Source organism: Dama dama, chromosome 15 (assembly GCF_033118175.1).
Source record: "Dama dama isolate Ldn47 chromosome 15, ASM3311817v1, whole genome shotgun sequence".
Taxonomy (NCBI): domain Eukaryota; kingdom Metazoa; phylum Chordata; class Mammalia; order Artiodactyla; family Cervidae; genus Dama; species Dama dama.
In genome coordinates this window covers 60,181,095-60,207,288 of record NC_083695.1, presented here as the reverse complement: position 1 = coordinate 60,207,288, position 26,194 = coordinate 60,181,095, and the positions used below count along the sequence as shown (strand labels likewise).

Sequence of the window (26,194 nt, the reverse complement as noted above, 5' to 3'; positions counted from 1 at the left end):
TGCTGCTGAGTCTGAGAGGCACAAAAACACAGCATCACTGCCTCTCCAGCACACCACGTCCTGCCTAAAAACAGATGAGCCTTGCTTCTTTCCAGAGGCAAAGCTGGGGTTTCAGTTGCAATAGAGCATGGCTCAATTACTTTTAGACACAGCTTTGACAAACTGTTAAGAGGCAGTAACAAGCAACTCTCACAGCAAGTGCAGACAGTTAAATTTCCAGAATTCCAGTCAATGGAATAAACAAAGCCAGCAGGAAGTTTCTTTGATTTACAGAAGCAATTCTTAACACAAAATCAATACGTCTTACTAAAAGTTAAAAATTAAAGGGGACGCAAGGGAATGGTTTATTTGGAAACACAAAGATTTGGGTTTAAATGTGCTGATTTTATTCTTCCTGTGACCAAAAATCTGCCCTTGCTACTACTCATACAAATGGACTTCTAGCTCTCAAAGCCTCTTATGTTTTGTAGTTCTCAGGTACAAAACTGGGGGTTCTAAGAAAAAAGGCTAGGGTTAAAGGCAAATGAGAGAGAAACAATGTTTCAGTATAATCTGGAATACTTTTCTATAAATGTTTAATTTTTTTTACAGAGAAAATTTTCACTTTTCTGTTTGTAAAATACAATGAAAATAATCCTAACAGCTAATGGAATCTAGTTTAGATTGTCTTCATTTATTTGGGGGCAAAATCTTACCTTCTGTAAAGCAGCCCATTCACAGATTACCAAAGCTACACTAATTCTCTGTAAGGCAGATTTGGAGTTCAAATGGAAGAGTAGTAACTGGCCAAGGGATTCAGCTGGTTTAATTTCTTGGGTTACCACATTTACACTTGGATCACAAATACAGCAACAAAGGGCTCCTAACAACCTAAGAGGGAGAAAAAAAGAAGTTACTATAAAAGTTATTTTATAAAATTAGTTAATATAACTATTCTATATAATTACTTTATATAATTATAAAATTACTTTATAAAAATGTTTCCCTTACTGAAGCTATAACTTTTCTCAGGGAAGACTTAACTCCTATCTTAATCTTCATAAAAAAATACAAATCCTTGGAGAAGGAAGTGGCAAACCACTCCAGTATTCTTGCCTGGGAAATCCCATGGACAGAGGAGCCTGGAGGGCAACAGCTCATGGGGTCACAAAGAGTCGGACATGACTTAGCAACTAAAACAACAAAACAAACAAAGGAGATTTTTAGGCCTGAAAACAGAGTTATGTGGCCTAGGTGTTCAAATTTTGTTGTGGACTGTGCAATTGTTGGGTTGCCTTCCCAAACAAATTTTAGTATCTGCCATTTAAGATGACTTTACCTAAACTTAAATATTAAAGTATACGTGCACCAAAAAAATACAAATCTTATTTTTAAAACTTCAAAATAATGAAAAATGTTTTCTTACATTTTAATTTTTTTCTTACTCTAGTATGATGAAAGGATTGACAGACACATGGAAGGAATCTTTTGTTAAATGACTTTTGAATTTATGTATACTCACTTGGCTGCCATCATTCTGGCCCGCATAACAACAAAGTCCCTGGTGGTGGGGTCTTCCATGATGGTGTCTGCACCTGCAATGTACTCCTGAAGTACTTCTTTATTCTGGCTTTGGCCCTGGCGCACCTTACCACCTGTTTTTTCCTAAGTGAATAAGGGGGGAAAACAATAATTAAAGATTTACCATTAAAATTTAATAGACAACATAAAAAATAATCTCATTTGTTACAATTCTACTAGAATACAGCTCTTTCACAAAGCTTTAATGGATAAAAATTACTATGCATTTTGTCAAGATTCCAACAAAATAATTTTTCCTTCTGTTACAATAACAATATCACACTTATAATAAAGCAATACAGATTTCTTAACACAGTTACTGTATTAATAATTATGAGTTGAACATACAAATACATTATGTTCCTCTACACTTACTTTGGCTCTAGCTTTTACTTCCAGCAACATATTTAAATCAATAGGTAAATGAGAAGGCTGCATCATTAAGCAAAGCCACGCACCCATCCATGGACAAGCAGCCGCTACTACATACTGAACTGAAGCCTTGCTCAACAATTCCATCCAAACCTGCAGAATGAGACGGGAACAAGAAAATGAAATTTTTCTAGCAAGGCCTAATAAAACCTAATACTTTTAGTGATACTGAATTGAAAAAAAAAGGTAGGAAATAGCACAAAAATTAATTTTAAAATTCAACATATAGGTTTACTTTGAAATACTGTTTTACACTCTCCGACATAAATCACAGCAAGATCCTCTATGACCCACCTCCCAGAATATTGGAAATAAAAGCAAAACTAAACAAATGGGACCTAATGAAACTTAAAAGCTTTTGTACTACAAAGGAAACTATAAGTAAGGTGAAAAGACAGCCCTCAGATTGGGAGAAAATAATAGCAAATGAAGCAACAGACAAAGGATTAATCTCAAAAATATACAAGCAACTCCTGAAGCTCAATTCCAGAAAAATAAATGACCCAATCAAAAAATGGGCCAAAGAACTAAACAGACATTTCTCCAAAGAAGACATACAGATGGCTAACAAACACATGAAAAGATGCTCAACATCACTCATTATTAGAGAAATGCAAATCAAAACCACAATGAGGTAGCATTACATGCCAGTCAGGATGGCTGCTATCCAAAAGTCTACAAGCAATAAATGCTGGAGAGGGTGTGGAGAAAAGGGAACCCTCTTACACTGTTGGTGGGAATGCAAACTAGTACAGCCGCTATGGAAAACAGTGTGGAGATTTCTTAAAAAACTGGAAATAGAACTGCCATATGACCCAGCAATCCCACTTCTGGGCATACACACTGAGGAAACCAGATCTGAAAGAGACACGTGCACCCCAATGTTCATCGCAGCACTGTTTATAATAGCCAGGACATGGAAGCAACCTAGATGCCCATCAGCAGATGAATGGATAAGGAAGCTGTGGTACATATACACCATGGAATATTACTCAGCCATTAAAAAGAATTCATTTGAACCAGTCCTAATGAGATGGATGAAGCTGGAGCCCCTTATACAGAGTGAAGTAAGCCAGAAAGATAAAGAACATTACAGCATACTAACACATATATATGGAATTTAGAAAGATGGTAACGATAACCCTATATGCAAAACAGAAAAAGAGACACAGAAATACAGAACAGACTTTTGAACTCTCTGGGAGAAGGCGAGGGTGGGATGTTTCGAGAGGAATCAGGTGGAGAGGGAGGGGAGCGGGGATTGGGATGGGGAAGACGTGTAAATCCATGGCTGATTCATATCAATGTATGACAAAACCCACTGAAATGTTGTGAAGTAATTAGCCTCCAACTAATAAAAAAATTAAAAAAATTAAAAAAAAAAAAAAAAAAAGAAATACTGTTTTAGGGTAGATAAGTTTGTATACTAAAAAAAATTAATACAAAAGAAAGTTTTTTAAAAAAGAATACAAAGTATTTTCCTCAGTATTTTATGAAAACCATTTTTTAAAATACCCATAAAAAAAGTTATCAAAATTTCAGTAAATATCTGGAATCCTTTCTTTGTATCATAAAGCTCTATATACAATCCTATATTCAATACATGCTTCAATATATAACAGCTCTGGCTAAATTTAGATGAGTCATACCCTTAGTATATACTAGAGTAATATCCTAGTAATATCTAGTATATCAGAGTAGTGAAAGTTGCTCAGTTGTGTCCAACTCTTTGTGACCCCATGGACTTTACAGTCCATGGAATTCTCCAGGCCAAAACACTGGAGTGGGTAGCCTTTCCCTTCTCCAGGGGATCTTCCCAACCCAGGAACTGAACCCAGGTCTCCCTCATTGCAGGCAGATTCTTTACCAGCTGAGACACAAAGGAAGTCCAAGAATACTGGAGTGGGTAGCCTATCCCTTCTTCAGCAGATGTTCCCCACCCAGGAATCAAACCAGGGTTTCCTGCATTGCAGGCGGATTCTTTACCAACTGAGCTATGAGGGAAGCCATATCAGAATAATATACTAGAGTAATATCCTAGTATAAATTAAAAACAATGTAAATCTTGATTCATGATCTTACTCAATAAAGCACTTTAAAAAAAAATAATTTTATTTATTTATTTATTTATTTATGGCCATGCTGGGTCCTCGGTGCTGCAGGGGCTTCTCACTGCAGTGGCTTCTCTTGTTGCAGAGCAGGGCTCTAGGGCACTCAGGCTCAGTAATTGTGGCTCCCAGGCTCTAGGGCACAGGCTCAGTTGTGGCGCGTGGACTCAGCAGCTCAGAGGCATGTGGGATGCTTCCTGATCAGCGATTGAACCCAAGTCTCCTGAATCTGCAGGTGGATTCTTTACCAGTGTGCCACCAGGGAAGCCCTAAAGCACTTTTCTTGATGCCTAACATTAAATGGGCTAGGGCCAGCATGTAGAGACACCACCAATGTTAACCCACAGCTGTTAACAATGAGCCACTTCAGAGGCCAATGATTCAAGACTACGTTAACAGGTATTAAAGGTACAACAGTGCCATTTTCTCCCATAAATATTATTAAACATATCAAGTGGCTATTCTTTATAGGTTCCAACACTTATGACCAATATTTCTAAATAAAAGGAAAAAGTACAAGTCTAAATTATGACAATCAGACTCTATATATTACCAATAAATCTCAAAAGATACTCTATAGGACAGATAAGCATCCTGATAGAAAGCAAAATAAGTGATGGAAAAAAGTTGTCTTTTCTTCATTTTTTATTTTCCGTATTGAGGCTATGAATAAAGTGCTTAAAACACCTGCCTAATGGGTCACACAACTAACCAGAACTTAACCATTATAAACCATAAAAAGTCTATTTCCTTGATCTCCAGACTATTCAAATGTGTTGGATGATTTCTAATTTCTTAAACCCCTGATCGACAACTGTACAGAATTATGAAAAAAAAAATTTACATCTCATAAGGCACTGGGAAAAGGAGTACAGATATATTAACCACATACCTTGTGAATGAGGTCCAGAATTTCCTGGCTGCTTTCTAAAACACAAAACTGAAATATGTGTCGAAGCATATCAGGAAGGATAGGTGTAAGCCAAGATGAAGAGTTCTAAAAACAAAAGCAAAATCAAAATTATAACATAATTCTGCAGCGTTAGCTTATTTTAAAAGTTTTAAGTCAAATAACAGAAGCACTACCATGAAAAGACTGTTATGACTTCATCAAAAACATTCAACTGGTAATAAATTTTGACAACATTCTGAGCAAAAACACCTTATTATTCCAATGATTTGGAGAAATTAAATGGCATACAGTCTCTAGGAACCTGGATAAAGTCTGATTATGATTAACAACACTGAATTTTGCTTCTAATAAACTAAAATCATCCTGTATATGGGAGCAAGCTCTAACCAGTGACATCTCTTTGGTTTCATTGTGTATCACTGCTCTGTCAGGGAAATTTGATAAATGATCACACTACAGTTGTTGTGCTAGGTAATCAGCTTAAGTTGTATGTGCTCATCATTAATGCAAGAAAAGAACTGTGAGATGATATCCGATCTAGAAAATTCAACTTTGAGTTCACTACAAAATTAAGGCCAAAGTTCCAAATTTATTTTGGGTTAAGAACCCTCTGGAAAAAAAAAAAAAAAGAACCCTCTGAAAATCGGGTTCTGCACAAAATCGGAAAGACTGCACAATCTTCTCTTAGAAAAATACACTTATATACATACTTATGTATAATATTTTGCTTTCAGCTTCAGGGATTTCCTTAAGCTCAGGTTTAGAACCTCAATCTAAGGAATTTCTCAACAAATCAAAAGCCCACCCAAATCAAGCAATCAAATGGTACTTAACTAAATCCACTGTGTGCTTCAGAATTGTAGAAAAGGAAACTCATGTTGTCTACTGTTCAAATTACAAGCTTGTTGAGTAAGAACTAAAAATTTTATTAACTAGTTCACAGTATTTAACATCACATCCTTCCACAATTTTTAAAAAATAAAAACTATGTTGTCTGGAAGAAAGCTGAGCACAGAAGAATTGATGCTTTTGAACTGTGGTGTTGGAGAAGACTCTTGAGAGTCCATTGGACTGCAAGGAGATCCAACCAGTCCATCCTAAAGGAGATCAGTCCTGGGTATTCATTGCAAGGACTGATGTTGAAGCTGAAACTCCAATACTTTGGCCACCTCAGGCGAAGAGTTGACTCATTGGAAAAGACCCTGATGCTGGGAGGGATTGGGGGCAGGAGGAGAAGGGGACGACAGAGGATGAGATGGTTGGATGGCATCACCGCCTCAATGGACATAAGTTTGGGTAAACTCAGGGAGTTGGTAATGGACAGGGAAGCCTGGCGTGCTGCAGTTCACAGGGTTGCAAAGAGTCAGACACGACTGAGCGACTGAACTGAATTGTCTGGAAGAGACTGAAGAGAATTTGGAAAATGTTTAACTGAAATTCCAGAAAGTGAGAAGGTCTAGGGATACTGCATAACTCAGAAAGCTACCTACAGTTCTCTTGCCAGTAGGAAACTAATAATGCTGGTCTTTTTTTCACACGTTTCTCAAAATGGTTTGAAAGAAATTTAACACAGACTGCAAAATCATCAGCTGGGGGGAGCCTACTCACTGACGGGAGTTGCCTTAAAGAACTACTTTTCATTGAAAGGGAAAGGGATATTAGAAAGAAGAAAAGTTCTCCTTTCCTCAGCAGAGAGAACAGCAATTAGGAAAGCTGTAATAGCAATAAGCAAATAATTTAATATTAGTCTCCTATAATTTCTTCTCATTTCCCCCTACCATATTTACCAATTCTCTTAATCCACCCCTAACCTCATCAGTGGAAATCAAAACAGTTGCTTGTAGATCCCAAAGCCATACCTATAGGTGAAGATTTTTCCCCCCTATATTAATAAACTGTGAATGTAATACAAATTGTAGTAGTCTTCTCATACTATAAGCTTTGTTACTCTAGTAAATTCTACTTTTTAATTATTTTAAAAACAACCAAAGGAATAAAGAAATGAAAGAAGACAGGGTGTTTTTACGGTAGATAAACTATTCTGTAAGATAAAATAAAGATCATCACACATCTGTGAAAATCAATAGAATGAACATGCAACATCAAGACTGAAGCCAAGGGAACTCCCTGGAGGTCCAATGGTTAGGACTGTGCTTTTACTGCCAAGGGCCGGCGTTCAATTCCTAGTCAGGAAACTAAGATCCTGTAAGCAATGTGGCACAGCCCAGGAAAAAAAAAGTGAAGCCTAATATAACTATGGATTGGCTGATAACATGTCAACGTTCATTCACTAACTGTAACATTCTGGTGTGCGACGTTGATGGTGGGAGCAGCTATTTGGGAGAGGGTAGGAGGTATATGGATGGGCACTCTGTATTTTCTGTTTAATTTTGCTTTATAAAGTCAAGTCAATAAATAAAGAGGAAAATAAAATTTAAAAAATAAAGAGAAACCAAAAGCCCAACCAGACAAAAAATCCAACCCAGAATATGCAGGTCACTATCATCACAGGAACGAGTATTTTTAAAAATGCAGATTTCTCCAGCAACACAACATAAAGTCTGCCTAGCAGAAAATACAAGTTACAAAATAAAGCTGAAAAAACAGCTGAGGCTGTTCTATCTGAACAACTGTTCTATCTGAACAACTGTGCAAGCATCTCCTTTTAGATATTATTACAAAAAGTTACACACTTCAGCTCACTATTAGTATTTTCTCCAAAAATCACTAAGTACAATTTGGCCTAGCCAGAAACAACCTGCCTCTTGCAAATCTGAAAGTTGGTCCACCTGTTTTCATAAATTTTGTGCCTGTCTTCCAGTAGACACTGACTTAGGCGGGTAACCTAATGTTGCTTTTTATTTATAGGTTTATTAAACTGAATTGGTTAGGAGTGGGGTACAGTGAGGGGTACAATAAGCTGCTTAGAAATTAACCATGTTGGGATTTTCCATCTCAAAATTTAAAAAAAATAGTCAATCGAAAAAAAGTCAATGGACTTCTAGTATGCTACTAACTAGGAGTCTACTAGTCACAAATTTCCCTTCTAATCTTAGGCAAAGTCTGGAAAGTTATGATGACTTCAGTAGTAGTCTAGCAGACTATAATCCAAATTACAGAAAAATTCCTACCACAGACTGTTTACTTCACCAGGTTTAAATTAACTATAACCTATACTACTACAACTCAAGTTATAAGTGAATTCATGTTTTAAGAGAGCTTTTAAAAAATATTTTGGTTTCTGTTAAATAATTGTCACAGTATTAGCACTTGATGTCATTTTTATAATGAGGGTCAGATGGAGGAGTGGGCATCTGTGGGAATACTCAGGGGAATGACTGATAGTTATTTAGGATAAAAAGAATGGGGCAGTTTCTGTACAGCTCCTTTATTCAGACTGGTGGTCCTGCCTTCACTCTGCCTTTGTGGAACTCAGAATAAGGAACGCTGATGACAAACAAAAATAAGACCATCGGACATGTCACTATATTTACAAAATCAAGGTGAAACTTTTAGCCATCTACACCCCTTACACTCAGTCCTTTGGCCAGACCAGTTTCCCTTCCTCTTTAGTGCCGTCATGCTCACTCCTGCTTCCGGAGTTTGACACGTGTTCTTCCTCTGACTGTTACCCTGCTCTTCAATCTGGTTAAACTCCATTCATCCTTCAGATCTCAGTGTCAACTGTACTTTTTTCAGCAAGACACTTCCTTGACCTTTGCTCACCTCACTAGTCAGGATCCAGTAACACTGTCTTCTCCCCCTACCAGATCCTGGACTCATTATGTAATGATGGCTTTATAAACGGACACTATGTAATTACAAGGACTTGTCTAGTTGTCTTCTCCTGTCTTGCTTAGCTTCCTGTTTGAAGCTCTACAGAAGGAAACAGATCTCCTCTTACCAATCAGTATCTAGAAAATTGTAGGCACATGGGAGGCACTAAAATAACATTGAACAAATCCACCTTGATTATGAGAACAGTCAAAGTCACAAGGAATAGTTGGTAGTATGCAAAATTTTCCACAATTGTAGGTTGGTAATAAATCCCTAACTGGCAAAATTGGCATCTTAGGTGGGATAAGATCTTGCCAGCACCATTTTGCTATGGCCCCTCTTTTATCTTCCACAAGCACACCCATAAAATGTGTAGATGTGGGGGGAAGCAGCAATCTGATTATCATTTACCATGAACACCTGATTCATGTCAGTAGGTATCATCATTTCTATCTCCATACCAAATAATATGGGGTTGCAGGGAAGAAAATCTGGAAAGAAGCTACCACAAAGTTATGAATCACGCTGAGTTGTGAGCTCCTCTACTAATTTGGTCTGAAATCCTATTTTGGCCCACTGCCAAAAAACAAAACCTAATTCTATAATTAGACAACTTGTAACACCTTGTTTTATTGATTTGTCCAACCAATATTTACTGAAACTCAGATAAATATTTAAACTTTGCTCTCTCTTCATACTTTTATAAAATCTGACCGATACCTAATTATGCTAATGTTCTCAAACGCCAACTTCTCAGTCAACTCTGGTTTTTTGGTCTTTATTCCCTTCTCTACATATGCATACATTAAATTTTCTTACATCCTGGACTAAATATGCCCCCAAATTCCAACTCAATCTCATGTATATCTTCATGCTAAATTTATGCTAATGCTTGCCTTTCAAATAAAAAATACTTTATGTATTGAAATTTTCAGATAACTCAGAAGGTGACTCTGATGCAAACAGAATGGAAAAGCTTACCCAGTCAACAAAATATGGCTAAACTAGAGGTTAATGTCCAGAATATATTTTCCTAGTTGAGTTCTGACTAAAACCACTATTAAAGATAGCAGTTATCAACACCAATTAATCTAGACATTCCAGTAAAGTAATTCACAGACAAACATATACATTCATAGATAAACCTGCATGAATAAATACAGTCTATAGAAAGTAAAAACAAGTAATGATCTACATGGGAAGAGAACCTAAAAAAAATGAATATATATGTATGATTCATTTTGCTGCACAGCAGAAGCTCACACATGATAAATCAACTATACTCCAATAAAAACTTTTTTAAAAAAGGAAAAACAAATGATAAATTACTTCACTTTGTCAAGTTCTCAGTTCAGCAAAAACAAACAAACAAAAAAACCAAAAAACAGTTACATCCTGATTTAAAGTCATTACCAAATAAAATTAATTTGGTTTGCCTAAGAGTTCTTATTTCATACTCTCTGAGAAGCTAGACTTGCCAATACTTTCACATGTTAACATAAGAGATAAAAGGCACAGGGATTAAACAATTTATCTTCAAAGATGCCAAGGTATGTCATAAAAGAATCTAATACAAATGAGATTTCAGAAATTTCCTGGCAGTCCAGTGATTAGGACTTCATGCTTCAACTGCCCAGGGCCCCGATTCCATCCCTGGTCAAGGAATTAAGATCCTCCAAGCCATGTGGTGCAGGCAAATAAATTTTTAAAAAAAGAGAGAATTTATAAATAACTTATTAACTGTGGTTCTATACAAAAAGAGACAAGCATATACACATACATACTTATGATGGGATAAGTATGATTCAGGGATAAGTAAGATTCAGGCTATCTTCCTTATAAAGTCTTATGGTTTTGCAAAACAAAACAAAATTACTTAAGATAAGCATATGAAAAGATGTTCAACATCATATATCATTAGAGAACTTCAAATTTATAGTGAGATACCACTATACACTTACTAGAAAAGCTAAAATCAACAACACTGACAACATCAAATGCTGGGAGAGGATATGGGGCAACAGAAACTTTTAATTCATTGATGGTGGAAATGTAAATTGGTACATTTTTAGAAGACATTTTCTTATAAAATTAAATATATTCTTAGCATATGATCCAGCAATTGTGCACTTTAGTATTTACCCAAGTGCAATGAAAACTATGCCCATACCAAAACCTGCACACAAATGTTTAAAATTTCATTCAAACTGATAAAAAACAGAAAGAAATGAAAATATCCTTTAATAGGTGAATATATGAACTCTGACACATCCATACAATGCAATATTATTACTCAGTGATAAAAAGAGCTATCACGTTATAACAAAGACATGGAGAAACCTTAATTTTGTAATGCTAAATGAAAAAGAAGCCACTCTTAAAAGGCTATATATGACATGTGTGTGTGGCTCAGTTGTGTCCAACTCTTTGCCACCCCATGGACTGCAGCCTGCCAGGCTCCCCTGTCCACAGAATTCTCCAGGCAAAAATACTGGAACAGGTGGCCATTTCCTTCTCCAGGGGATCTTTCCAACCCAGGGATCAAACCCAGGTCTCCTGCACTGCAGGCAGACTCTTTACCATCCGAGCCACCAGGGAAGCCCACATACTACCTAACTCCAACTATGTGGGACTCTGGAAAAGGCAGAAGTATGAGAACAATAGAAGAGTAGTGGTTGCTAAAGTTTTGAAGGGAGGAAAAGTGGAAATGACACAGGCATTTTTTAGTGCAGTGAAACTATTCCATATGATACTCTAATGGTGAGCACATACCACTGTACATATGTCAACCCATAGAATCTACACTATAAAGAGTGAACCCTAATGTAAACTGTGGGCTTTAGTTAATAATGTATCAATACTGGTTCATCAACTGCAACAAATGTACTACACTAATGCAAGATGTTAGCTAAAGGGGAAACTGTGTGCATGTGGGTAGGGACATACAGGAACTCTGTAGTTTTTGCTCAGTTTTTCTGTAAACCTAAAATTGCTCCTAAAAGTAAAGTGTATTAAAAGAAACAGAAAACAACAACAACATGAAGGGAAGAAATTTGATAATTTCAACAGGTCTATCTAAAGTGAATTTAAGAATATTTACATTTAAAAAATTTAGGTAAAACTCACAAAACCGAAAAAAAAAAAAAAATAATGTGAAAACTCAGAACCCATGCCAGCAGTTCTTTATATGAACTCATGCCTGATCAACTAAGCATTATATTAATGAAATGGACGTGACAGCTTTTTCTTAGAAGATTCTGATCAGATAAAAAAGATAATGCAATAGGAAATTTACAAATGTTGATTCATGGTAGTGCAACACAATACCGCGCTATAGATTAAAGTAGGTCTACATGGAATATTCCTAATTCACATAGGAATGCATGGTTGGTGAACACAAGAGAGACATTTATCCACAGTATTAATATATTGTAAAAAAAAAAAAATTAACCATTGTTTTTTAAAGACCACTGGCTCAAACTGCAGCACCTATAAATAACAGCATAAAAAATGGATTCCTTATGATGTTTCCCTAAATTCGAGTATTTTGTTTGACCTTTAACGCTATTTTTAAAACAGGAATGTGACAGACAGGGCAAGGATTACTCAGCTCATAACAGATTTCTATTTACCCAGTGATATTACCTGAAGGGTCTTTGTAGGCATTTCAATGTGTTACTATTTGGAAATAAAAAGGCTCTTAAGACTAAGTATTCCTTAAAAGGAAGTAAGTGCCTAGCAATTGTATTATCAGTCTTTTCAAGTCACACTGCAGAGCTTCACAGGTAGCTTTCTAACCTGGGATGGTTTTTGCCAACCATCCAACTGTCAACCACACAGAGCAGGCAAAGAATGAATAACATGATCTTTGACAGGAAGGGATGATTCAATCTTTCCTTCAACAAAAACTTGCTGAGAGACACCTTTGTGTTAAGCAATATTCCATGGGCTGGGAATACAATCTATAACAGTATTAAACTATTTCTGCCCTTATGATGATTATATTCTTATGTATCTAACATAGTCACCATACCAATTTTACTAGCCCTAGCATTCTCCTGATCTTTATGTGAAGCAAGGGTAACCTGGTGGTCAGACTGATTTTACAAAATTAATCTCTAAAAATTTCAAGATTACTGTAGTTATTAGTTCTTACCTGGTCCTGTGTTGATAACAAAGTGAACAGAGTTTCCAAGGCCGCTCTTCGAACTGATGATATAGTGTGATGCAAAAAAGGCCAGACCCGTGGAACTAAAACTGTGAGTGACTGCTGAATACTAATAAAGAAGGCACAGATTAATCTTATTCATTCTTAGTTGAAATTCTGTTGATACATCATCTAAATATCATTTCCTTATGGACCTAGCAACTTTTTTGATGAATAAATTCTAAAAAGACAATACAATTTTCCTATGAATACTTGCTTAACACCCTCATACAAAACTGTTATTTTAACACCAGAATAGACAGAACAAATGCAGTCATAAAGAGTAGCAGAAACATTACCATGAGGTTTTTCTGTGGCACCAATACCATGAATCACCTCTATCCAATTGGAACTTTTCAGAATAACTGCACTTATTCCCAGTCTGTTCTTACTCAGGAAAATGGGACATGTATCTTAGTTGATAGTCAGCCTACACAAAAATCAGGATTGTTAATCCTTACTCCTTTCCTACTGTTAACTCCAACGGGTAACCAATAGGTGCACAGAATTTATATCCCCCTTTGGGGCCATCTCTATCATATATCAAAAGAAGCAAGAGATGGTATGGTAGTAGCTTTGGAATTTGTTATCCTAATCTAGCATTACTAAACTAGGAAAACTCAAATTATCTTCCTTCTCACAGATTAGATTTTAAATGTGAAAGCAAGCAAAGGCACGAGTTGGCTAACAACTTGGACCATAGGATTCCTGTCACATACATGAGTCATTTATAAAAGTTACCTCAAATTAGCAAATTATTTATAAGTAGCATTTGAAATATATACCTCGGTAGAAAAAGACATGAGGAAAAAAGAATATGTCAGTGTAATTATCTGTTCTTTTGGTTCCTCTCAGGAGAGGTCCATCTTTTAATGCTATTTTCATTACTTGCAGATTTATATGAACATCACCTTTTACATTTATTTACACATCTAGTAAATTTACTTATAAAATTACAACTTAAACACATGCACAAACAGACATAAAACAGACTCAAATATGAAAAAGCATTATAGCAGGTCTTGTTAATAGAGTAACTCTTCATGCTCCAAATACATGCTGCATTTCTTCTTACATAAGCTGGAAAGAATCTGCCAAATATCACAACATATGAAGCACATTTTCTAAGGCAATTTTGAAAAAAAAAAAAAAATCAAAAACTACATTATTCCACACTGAATTAACAGAATTTTCACTACATTCTTCGATTTTTTTTTTACATTATCTAGCTTTTCCTACACTGTCCACTTGATTATATACATACATGTTTAAGTCCAAAGCCTTTTTTTTTTTTTTTTTTAGGGCAAGTGCCAACAAACCAAAGTTCACAGTTCAAGTTCACTCTATGTGAGTTTTTAAATAAAGTTTTATTGGATTATAGGTATGTTCATTCCTTTATGTATTATCTACAACTGCTTTTGTGCTACACGGAAAGAGTTGAGTAGCTTTAACAGAGATCATATGGCCACAAAGGCAAAGCCTCACTATCTGGGCAGGAAAAGTTTGCCAACCCCTGATATATAATAATAATAAAGAATTCTTGCATTTTGCAGCTTGAGAAAGGCTTTCACACAGATTAACTCATTTAACTCTTATACCAATGAAAGTGTCTGAAAATTAGGAAACACCATATATGCACTACCATTTCAATTTTTCTCTTCACTTTACAGGCACTTATTTTGCTATTCCAATTGTGGGTTGTCCCACTAGCCTAAATTTAACATTGAAGGATGACCACAGGTCAGTATTATTTGAAACATTCTCTCCATGTTTTTCACACATCAATGATTTTCATTGGAAACAGATTTACTTACAGAACCAGAAATCATTTATAATCATAATTACATAAACATTCATTGACTATACTCACTAGCCTAAGAAGAGTAATTAACTTTCTCATCTGTAATTTTTTTCCTATATCTCCAAGGATACTTATTTAGGAGCCAGTCTAAAAGGTAGGGAATACATTAGCTAAGCTTCATTTCAGAAATCAAGACAAGAAAATAAATGACACTAAATTTTTGGTTTACGTCTTTGCTTTACCCATTCTCTGCTTTTGAACATTATATTACATTATTATGTATTCTCTTCCTGATAAGTGATTATTGAAATCAAGAGAATATTTCTTTGTAAACATTACGAAGAAAATGCTTACAGAGTAGCAAAATTTGGAAATGTAAAACTGATGTTCACTGATAATTCTATTAACCACTGTCACAAAGGCTACAAAACTCTATAGCTTAGAACAAGAGGTGAAAATAAAATGGGTAATTGTTTATCTAACGTTAACTATCATAGGATGAACAAGTTGAAAGATTATATAATGGAATTAACCCAAGAATATAGCCTAAGTTTCTGCCCTGAAAGAGCTGGCGGCTAGAGAATGAAGAAGAAAAGTCCTCCTGAAAATAACTGTCTTTGGCATCCCCAACTTACAGTGCTGTTCTAAAAGACACTAGACTATCACATTTTTAATCATCTGGAACTGTATGTAAACACTTTCTACTTTATTGCATTGAACAGAAATAATTACCTGCATTGCTGAACCTGAGGATAAGTTAACAAGGATGACAGAAGAGTCATAATACTATTTGTTGATGCTGTTAGATCATCTAGTTCCAGAAGAGCATCCCATAACGTATTTATAATGAAAGGTACCTATAAGATCAGTTATCAAAAAAAACAGTTATTAATTTTGCAAGAAATATTCACCAGCCATGCCAAACTGTATTTCAGGAGTCACTACTGATTCAACAACATATACAACCCCAGTGACCTTGGATAATCCCAGTTCTGAGTAAAGTTAAGGAGGACACATTATTCGTCTTCAACAATTCTCTGCCCCTCTTTTTAATGCCACTCAGCTCTACTTTGGCATTTACCTTTCTAGCAAGGTTCATAACAGATGGAGAATTCAAGAAATAAGATATCCCAACTGTATTTTCCATAAAAAAAAAATCGTAAACTTTGAAAACAACACAGCTAAAACATACATGTCAGGACCCTCTGAGCAATTTTAATATAGTTAAAACGTCCTTAATCATCATGAAAAGACAAATTTAGTTTCTGAGCTTTCGAAGTACTCTCAAATACACATGTTCTGGTTTTAACAATAGAGGGAAATCAGATGGACCTTAAAAGAGGCATTTCAAAAATGAAAACATAATAAAAAATCAAAAGTCAAAATCAAAATCAAAACAAGTAAAAATCTCATGTGCCTAAAAACCAGGAATGAAATGAACAAGGAATGGTTGCTTTCTTTTTAAGGAAGTTCTCAACATATTCTGTACATGAAAGGGAAAGATAAAAAGGCACAATTCACTCTTCCCAAGAATATATATATCAAGATCTGATGCACCAGAGGGCTGTCGTAAGAAAAATGGAGAAAGTAAAAAAAAAAAAAAACCAACCTCAATGTTTTTTCTAACACGCTATACAACAAATGTAAAAGGTTCTATAGGAAAAAAATGCGAAAATATTTACTTTTTGTGTCTGCAGATACACAAGGCTTTCTACCACAGGTACTAATGATGCTGCAGCAACAGCTCTGACATCATCATCAAGATCCTGGAGTCCTTCAATTATTCTAGTTAAAACTTTAGGCAATAAAGTATTAATTACATCCTGTAAAAGAGTACACCAAAACAGATTAATTTCTATAGTACAAGTGATGTGCTTAAAAATCTTTTATTAAATTAACATACAAAAGTATAAATTCCAATATTTATTTTAAAAGAATCATGTAAACAGAAATGAAAAACAGTGTCATTAGATGCCTATGTAATTAATCTCATTTGAAAAAGAACATAACAGTATAAATACTTCAATATTCAATGTGATTTGAAACATCAGAACATGTTTTCAAGGCAGGAGCATGAATTCCCAATGTGAATACACATACATATATACTCCTATGCTAGAACCTGAACTTCTATCTCCTTCAATACCACTGACAACCAAAGGGAATATGAGAGAAAAGAAAAAAGAAAGCCATCTCTTCCTGCTTCTCATTACTCCAAACTACCCTCTTTTCAGTTGCCCCAACACAGTCAGCCCCCAAAGGCTACTCCTGTGATCATACACTAGAAATCTCACCAAGAATTGGTCTTGCTATGAAACAGAAACAGGTTTCCAAGCATAATTCTCTTTTAATTCATACTTAAATTCTTATTAGCATCACCTGATGCTCTATGATACTACCTCAAGAAAGCAAATCTTGAAGGACTGGCTTATCTGTAACACTAAGAATCTAGAGCCATTTCATTTAATTAATGAGAATAAACTAAGAGGGGAAAAAACTCTCCAATACATGCTTCAAAAACTGCAGTGTTTACCTGACGAACTGCCAAAGCATACTTTATTCCTAGCAGACCACCATGTCTAACTTCCCACTGTTCTTGTGTAAGTAATTTAAGCAGCACATCCACAGTCTTATGAACTCCTGTTTCATTCATGTGTTTTAACACCACACCTAATGTTTGAGCACAAGTTTCACGAACTGGAGCCACAACCTAAAAATGAAAAAGCAAGAAAATTCACATTTGCAAAAAAAAAAAATATATATATATATGTGTGTGTGTGTATATATACATATTTGAAGAATCTGAAACCTCATTGGGTAAAGCCTCCCTTAGGAGATACTTACTTCATCAGAAACGAAGTCTCCAAATCTGTCTAAAGCAAACACACAAAGGAGTCTAATAACCAAGTCTTCCAACCACTCTTGATGCTGTTGAATCATCTGTTAAAATAATCACTTTTTAATAACGTATTAAAACATATTAGGAAAAAAAAATAAATAAGTAAAACGTATTAGGTCCAAAAACTAAAACTAAACCGTTACAGCAAACTAAGACAAAACACTGGGTCAGATTATTTTACCTGTAGGAACAATAACCAAACTATGGAATAGTCCCAATTTCTATCTTCAATATTAACCACATCTTCTTTGATGATTATTTAGATATACTGTACCAAAATCTATAAAATTCATGAATTCTATTATTTTACTTCCACTCCCAGAGAAACTGAGAAACCACTTAAGGTTGCTGTAATATCAGTTACACCTATTCAGTTCGGTTCAGTCGCTCAGTTGTGTCCGACTGTTTGCAACCACATAGACTGCAGCACGCCAGGCTTCCCCGTCCATCACCAACTCCCAGAGCTTGCTCAAACTCATGTCCATCGAGTCAAAGATGCCATCCAACCATCTCATCGTCTGTTGTCCCCTTCTCCTCCTGCCTTCAATCTTTCCCACCAGCATCAGTCTTTTCCAATGAGTCAGTTCTTTGCATCAGGTGGCCAAAGTATCTATTATCTAGCGTATCACTACTCACTCCATGTTACAGCAGTCATATTGCTTACTGACCTTTAAACTATACGCTCATTCATCTTACTCTACATTCTAATCCATTATACCCTGCTCAAATATGAGTGCTTCTACATACTTTTCCACTCAATATTTCTGAACATTATCTTTCCCCGAACTCATTCTTTCTCTATCTATAATATAAATAAACCTCTTCCTAATTTTTTAACCTTTTTCCTTATGTTCACCCCTCCATATTTCCTACTATTTACCTCTCATTTCTACTTCATGGCACATGCTCTGCTACTCTCCTGCCTGAGAAAGAGGATATCTACTGAAATCTGATGATAATTTTGATTTACTACACTTACCTCTTCTAAAGTGCTATCTCCCATTTTACCACCACTTTTCCCATGAGCTTTAAGGATTTCCCTAAGTCCAGTGCCTGCACCATGTCGAACCTAAAAAGAACCAAGAAGCAAATATCGGAGGTTAAATGCTTAAGAAAGTGTTTAACTTTTCTTCAAAATGAAAAAGGGATACTAGATTTTTAAGAAATTGGAACAAACCGAGTGGAACTTCACAAGACTGTGTTTTTCTTCTATTATCCAAGAAGAATTACATATATTTATCTCACAAGTTTGATTATATGGATTTTATTTTTTTAAAAGGCAAAAAATAGCTATTCTGAATTCTTTCTGAGATACTAATCTGCTTGGCTGTCACTCTTCTACTCTCTACTTGTATTCAGCATTATCCATAGCAAAGGAGAGAAAAGAAGCATCATATAAAGTTCTTTATAGTCCAAACACCAATATTTTAGGATTAGCTACATCAAAACTAAGTTCCAAAGCCACCAGTGTTAAACATCAAAGGAAGACAATTTAAATAAAACGTCTCACGACTAGTACTTTATTGTAGCCCTGAAGCCTTCTGCGTGCCATCTGGAAGGGAGGAAACGTGCCCCTGCCACTGCCCCCACTTATTAAAGACCCCAGGTGAGTTAAACCGTGAACAGCTTTGAACAGAAGTACATCTGGGAGCAGAAAGCTAAAGGTAAAGCTAAAACTAAAAGGTATTCCAAAACAGTGTTTTAAAATTACTCAGAGACCAACCAAAGAATCTTTTGAGATTACCAACGCTCAATTTCAACCAGAAGAACTTCACTTTCATCTCTTCTACATACTGAGACCTGTTCAAGATCTTCTTTGAAGAAATATTTCTGAGGCTAAGCTACCGCTTGAAAACTACTGGTCTTAATCAAAATGGTCCACTTCCAAAGGAAATTTTTTACTGTCTGAGAGAGATATGCAACTCTTTATGAAGTGCCCTGACAAGTGGTTCTGAGAGGGACATAGGGGAAAAATAAGGACTCTGACAAGACAGATTATGATTGATGTGGTTCCTATCATTGGTGAAGAAAACAAGAGTTGAGAGAAATTGTAAAGAAGAAATCCTACCTCCCAGGAGGGATTAAAAAGGTCATTGCAAAGTTCTTCACAAAAGCTTTCCAAAGGCCATTCATTTGTCTGAATAAGAAAAACCAAATTAATATTAATTTAAAAGATCTATTTTATGCTAATAATTTAAGTGTATTTATTTGTAGGACTAATAATAATAGTCAGGCTTTTAAATAATCAAAAAATTTTACTAACAAAAAGTACTTAGATTTTTAATAACCAAATTTCTCTCAATTAACTGATTATTATATTATATACCATTTACTAACACATTAGTATGAAAAAATTATAAATGATTTCAAAGGATGCTTCAGGATATTTCAGTAGTACCTCTTCAATTAAGGGAGAACTGTCTGGAATATTATCAATCAGAACTTTCGAATCAACTGCAGACTGATTAATAACAACATTTGATATCTTTCGTCTCTTCTCTTCTGGTTCCCCATCAGTGCTATCATTGCTTTAAAAAAAAAAAAAAAAGTCACCATTTATTTAAAAGAAGTGAATACAGAACACTGTGAACCACAATGAATATAAGAAACTAAAGACAGTGAGTTTACCCACAGAGCTCTTTCCTACAACAGGATTAGGTAAATAAGCCTGGATTATTACCTACTATTTGGCTTAGCCCTCAGCCAAAGCAACAGATGATGTAATATGTGACAGTTCTCACCTTACAAAAGTAGCAGTCTTAACTTGAAGCCCTCAGGCCATCTCTCTGAATTCACTCTCTAACACTCTTACTTCTGTCTACTCATCCCAGCCATACGACCTTTCTGTTTCTTGAATATTACATGATTCAGGTATTTATACTTGTTCCCTTTATCTGGAATGCACTCCCCTTGGAAGATCGTCAATCCTCATTCAGAGCTTGTAATTATTATGAAAAAAAATCTGCATATATGGATCTTCCTGGGGAAGTTGTCCTAGTCTCTAGTAATAGTAAATACGCTCCCTGACAATTGAGCAAAACAATCCAAACACAGCTAAAGGCAATGTCATCAAAATGTTTTTGGAAATCAAGCAGACCAAGATTTAAGTTAACAAACATCACTGTTTTAAATAAGCAAAAAAATGGATCATTATTAGAGCAATGTAAATCAAAACTACAATGAGGTATTACCTCACAGCAGTCAGGATGGCCATCATCAAAAAAGTCTACAAACAATAAATGTTGGAGATCATGTGGAGAAAAGGGAACCTCCTTGCGCTGTTGGTGGGAATGTAAATTGATACACCCACTAAGGAGAACAGTATGGAGATTCCTTAAAAAATTAGGAATAAACTACCATATGGCCCAGCAATCTCATTACTGGGCAAATACTCTGAGAAAATCACAGTTCAAAAATACACACGTACTCCAATGTTCACTGCAGTACTATTTACAAAAGCCAGGACATGGAAGCAACCTAGTTATCTATTGACAGATGAATATAAAGAAGTTGTTGCATATACATATATATATATGCACACATACAATGGAATATTACTCAGCCATAAAAAGGGACAATTGTGAGTCAGTTGTAGTAAGGTGGATGAACCTAGAGCCTATTATACAGAGTGAAGTAAGTCAGAAAGAGAAAAACAAGTATCATATATTAATGCATATATACAGAATCTAGAAAAATCATACTGATAAACTTACCTGCAGAGAAGGAATGGAGATACAGATGTAGAGAACAGATTTATGAACACAGCGGGGGAAGGGGAGGGTGAAACAAACTGAGAAAGTAGCACTGACGTATTTACACTACCACATGTAAGACAGCGAGTGGGAAGCTGCTATATAACATGGGGAGCCTAGTCTGGCACTCTGGGACGACGTAGAGGGGTGGGATGGGGGTGAGGTGGGAGGTGGGCTCAAGAGAGAGGGGACACACACACACAGTTATGACTGATTCACACTCTTGTACGGCAAAAAACAACACAATTTTGTAAAGCAATTATCCTCCAATTTAAACAAATTTAATTAAATGGTATAACAATAAATAAATATATAAATGAGCAAAAAAAGGATTACTACCTCTTCTCATTCGTTTCTACTGCATCCCTGGATCTCTGTTTTGCAAATAATTTGGCCATTCTTTTAGCTTTGTTCTTTTGTCTATTGCTCATTCCTGTTCGAAACTCTGAGTCAATCAGTTCAGCAGCCTGGAGAGTCTAAAAGAATAAAAGAATGTGCAGTTTGAACTTCTGAAGTTAAAATATATACCCACAGCCTCAGCCTCAGAAGAGGAATAAAGTCTGTAAGTTTCACTATATACAAACTGACTGCATTCTTCTTTGAAAGATTTATGCTATTCTGCTGTATCAGTCAGTTCAGTCGCTCAGTCGTGTCCGACTCTTTGCAACCCCATGAATCGCCAGGCCTCCCTGTCCATCACCAACTCCTGGAGTTTACTCAAATTCATGTCCATCGAGTTGGGGATGCCATCCAGCCATCTCATCCTCTGTCATCCCCTTCTCCTCCTGCCCCCAATCCCTCCCAGCATCAGGGTCTTTTCCAATGAGTCAACTCTTCTCATGAGGTGGCCAAAGTATTGGAGTTTCAGCTTCAGCATCAGTCCTTCCAATGAACACCCAGAACTGATCTCCTTTAGGATGGACTGGTTGGATCTCCTTGCAGTCCAAGGGACTCTCAAGAGTCTTCTCCAACACCACAGTTCAAAAGCATCAATTTTTCGGCACTCAGCTTTCTTCACAGTCCAACTCTCACATCCATACATGACCACTGGAAAAACCATGGCCTTGACCAGACGGACCTTTGTTGGCAAAGTAATGTCTCTGGTTTTTAATATGCTATCTAGGTTGGTCATAACTCTCCTTCCAAGGAGTAAGCGTCTTTTAATTTCATGGCTGCAATCACCATGTGCAGTGATTTTGGAGCCCTAAAAAATAAAGTCTGACAATGTTTCCCCATCTATTTCCCATGAAGTGATGGGACCAGAGGCCATGATCTTAGTTTTCTGAATGTTGAGCTTTAAGCCAACTTTTTCACTCTCCTCCTTCACTTTCATCAAGAGGCTTTTTAGTTCCTCTTCACTTTCTGCCATAAGGGTGGTGTCATCTGCTGTATAGCTGTACCATAATTTCACTCTCTTCTTCCTTCATCCCTATTCTTCCAGTTGCCAGGAAAAGCTCATGTGTTTCTTAACTTTATGTCATAGATGTGGCAGAAATGTATAATCCTGACTCCAGTGAGGACTTTGAAGAGGTGAAACTTTAAAAAAACCATAATATAATCTAAAAGTTGTAAGCATGTTAGTCGCTCAAGTCACTCAGTCGTGCCCGACTCTTTGCGACCCCATGGACTGCAGCCCACCAGGCTCCTCTATCCATGAGATTTTCCAGGCAAGGATACTGGAGTGGTTTGCCATTTCCTTCTCCAAGGGATCTTCCTGACCCAGGATAGAACCCAGGTCTCTTGCACTGCAGGCAGATTCTTTACCAACTGAGCTACCAGGGAAGCCGTAATGTAAGCATAAAGAATGTCAATTTTAAAAAAAATTATAATCATCTTCTACTGAAAAAATGGAAATAACTATAGCCATAAGTAACTGGCTTCCCAGATGGCTCAGCAGGTAGGATTCTGCAGCAATGCAGGAGACACAGGAGACCCGGGTTCAATCCCTGGGTTGGGAAGATCCCCTGGAGCAGGAAATGGCAACCCACTCCACTATCCTTGCCTGGAAAATTATATGGACAGAGGAATCTGGCAGGCTACAGTCCAAGGAGTTGCAAAGAGTCGGACACAACTAAGAATGAAGACCTGATAAGTAACTAGTCTTTCCCTCTTAACCACTCACTGCATACCACTTTTGCTCCTTCTTCCATTCATAGGAGACATTATTAAGCCTGTGAATAAAAATGCTTTAATACAAGCCTAAAAATCCTTCTGCCCTTAACTGATTTAAGATTCAACTGAAATGTACACTACCACAACCAGTCAGAATCACTGGTGCTGGTGCCCTGCTATAGACCTGGTCCAGGGACCACTAGCATATATACGAGACAATGGAGCAATGATGAAAACTACAACAATAAACTTCAGCGACTCTTCCCAAAGGTCCCTGACATCTAAAGCCAACCAAATTTGGATCCTGCCAAATTTGCTGCTGCCATCTCCTATTCAATTATTTTGTCTATAGCCTATTTTCTCTAACATACCTACCTATTAACTTCCCTACACAGTATCCAATTACCACCCTGTGATCACATTTGTTTTCATTTATTTTATTCTATTGTTTTTTATTTATATCTTATGCTTCCATTCATACTCCATCTTTCTGTTCCTTCATGTTTGTTATTATATTTTCTGCCTCTTTATACTCTTCCCTCCAGAATCTGCTCTTTTTCCCTCCTTGTCTACAAAAGTCCCATCATCATCACACACTCCTCAATGCTAAAAAACTTACTTACAAATTCTAATGATTTAGAGGACAACTAAAATAATGGCAAATAAAACCATTCTCCACTTAAGCAAAAGGGAAGGCCAAGGGAATGAGAAGACGTGGGTCTCATGTAAAGCAGGCCAAGAAGTAAGAGCACTAAATCCTCTGAAAGGTAATATTTCACATGTATGTACATTCTTCTGAGAAGAGAGAGCCACAGCTTTTACTGGAGCTTAGGAAGACTTTAATGTATAAAAAAAAGAAGCACACAGGCATCCACTGGGGATTGGAAAAACAGAAACAGGAAAAATACAGAGCAAAATTATGGTACAGCCACAAACAGAAAGAAGTTATAAAAAAAAACAATGTGATCAGTCTGTATATACGGACTGGTGTGGATGCATGCTTAGTCATGTCTGACTCTTTGTGACCCCGTGGACTGCAGCCTGCCAGGCTCCTCTGTCTGTGGAATTTTCTAGGTAAGAATTCTAGAGTGGGTTGCCATTTCCTACTCCAGGGGATCTTCCTGATGCAGGCATCAAAGCCATGTCTCCTGTGTCTCCTGCATTGGCAGATGGATTCTTTACCACTGGGTCACCTTGAAAGCCCGCACAAACAGGCAGACATGGATTAAAAAGGACTTGTGCATACACAGAAAATTTCAGGAAAAAAAAGACAAATAATTTTAAAAGGGTTGCTGTGAGACACAGGGAAATGTGTGTCCGTCATTTATCAGAAAGTAACTTACTTCATATCGTATGTCCTTTTGCACTGTTTGAAAGTTTTCATCATGTTTGCTTTTTCTCAAAAGAATCAGCTCTAAAGATTTCTAGTATCAGCATATCTAACTATGATAGCCCTTACTATCTCCTACTCTCTGAAATATTTTCTTCATTGAAGAATAAAGGAAAGAGCAACTGGTGCAACTATGATTTCTCAACACCAATTTCTCCTGAAAGGTCCACCACAGCTTTTATCTAATAGTCTAGCACCTATGAGGCAGGCAGACGCTACCTTCTACCTCTTCAGAACCTGTTACTAGAAATTCAACTCATGGAGATAGTAAATTATGGTGATACTAAGCAACAATGAGCAGAAATAAGGAACACGTTTTTTAAAAATTGCAATTGCATAGCACAATAAAAGCAGATCCCCCGTATTAGTTGCAGTCAGACAACCAAAGGTTTTACCTACAGGTTGTTTGTTTACAAGGGCTGCTGAAGTTGGGGTATAATCCAAATCTTCATCATTAAAGAGCTCTTCAGTGCTCATTCCAATGGCTTCTCCCATATTAAGGCCAAGTTTTTTCTGTAATAGCTTTCGTTGGCGTGCTATCCTCTCCTTAGGATCCACTTCACCTTTAAACAAAAAAGAAATATATTTTCTTCAAATCAGTTAAGAAGCTTTCTAATACATGAAGATCAAACTCGATAAATTAAAAAAATTTTTTCTGTTAGAACACCTCTCTTGATAATAAACCACACCACTCACAATTGCTGAACATGTCATAAACTTTATTACCTAATAGAGCAAGTATTTTACTGAATCTTGGAAAACAGCATTCTAGCTAACAAAAACACTCTAGGAATAATATCACTCACTGATGTTACCCCACTGCCCTACTGTCAATTATCAAGTATATATAAAATGAGATCTATTCCTATGAAGATAAACTAATCTTATTATTTTATAGCTACCCTTTGTACATTCTCTGAAATATCTAACCAGGCTTTAAAAAAAAAAATCTAGACTCTATTTGACAGAAAAGATCTCAACAAATACATGCTTATTCCAAGTGTGGCCTTTATAGTATTCTGAAATGACACACTTCTCTATTTATTTAGTTACCTATTTGATAGCCCAAATAAAAGACAAAGGCATAAAAGTAGATTTTGAATGTTCCAAGTAAAATCCCTCAATATTTCAGTATCATTTTAAAAATAAAAATTTGGGCTTAAAATATTTATGGTTCTATCATGATTATCTTCCAATAATAGCTGACTAAGTTCTTTTGGACTACCCCTTCAAAGATAACAAA

General features: G+C 36.2%; 1 protein-coding gene across 2 annotated transcripts in view; it reads right to left on the bottom strand.

The window, feature by feature from the left end:
• The window catches only part of BTAF1 (B-TFIID TATA-box binding protein associated factor 1), an 85,653-nt gene that overhangs the window by 32,167 nt on the left and 27,292 nt on the right, over window positions 1-26,194 (bottom strand). For both annotated transcript variants that reach the window (XM_061162176.1, XM_061162177.1), the window contains 14 exons: window positions 25,351-25,514; window positions 21,789-21,925; window positions 20,096-20,225; window positions 19,766-19,834; window positions 18,677-18,766; window positions 17,643-17,738; window positions 17,332-17,508; window positions 16,481-16,621; window positions 15,531-15,655; window positions 12,947-13,067; window positions 4,993-5,097; window positions 1,936-2,085; window positions 1,502-1,644; window positions 696-870 (listed from right to left, as the gene is read on the bottom strand). In XM_061162176.1, coding sequence (XP_061018159.1) covers window positions 696-870; window positions 1,502-1,644; window positions 1,936-2,085; window positions 4,993-5,097; window positions 12,947-13,067; window positions 15,531-15,655; window positions 16,481-16,621; window positions 17,332-17,508; window positions 17,643-17,738; window positions 18,677-18,766; window positions 19,766-19,834; window positions 20,096-20,225; window positions 21,789-21,925; window positions 25,351-25,514 — 1,823 coding nt within the window. The remainder of the gene's footprint in view (window positions 1-695; window positions 871-1,501; window positions 1,645-1,935; window positions 2,086-4,992; window positions 5,098-12,946; window positions 13,068-15,530; window positions 15,656-16,480; window positions 16,622-17,331; window positions 17,509-17,642; window positions 17,739-18,676; window positions 18,767-19,765; window positions 19,835-20,095; window positions 20,226-21,788; window positions 21,926-25,350; window positions 25,515-26,194) is intronic.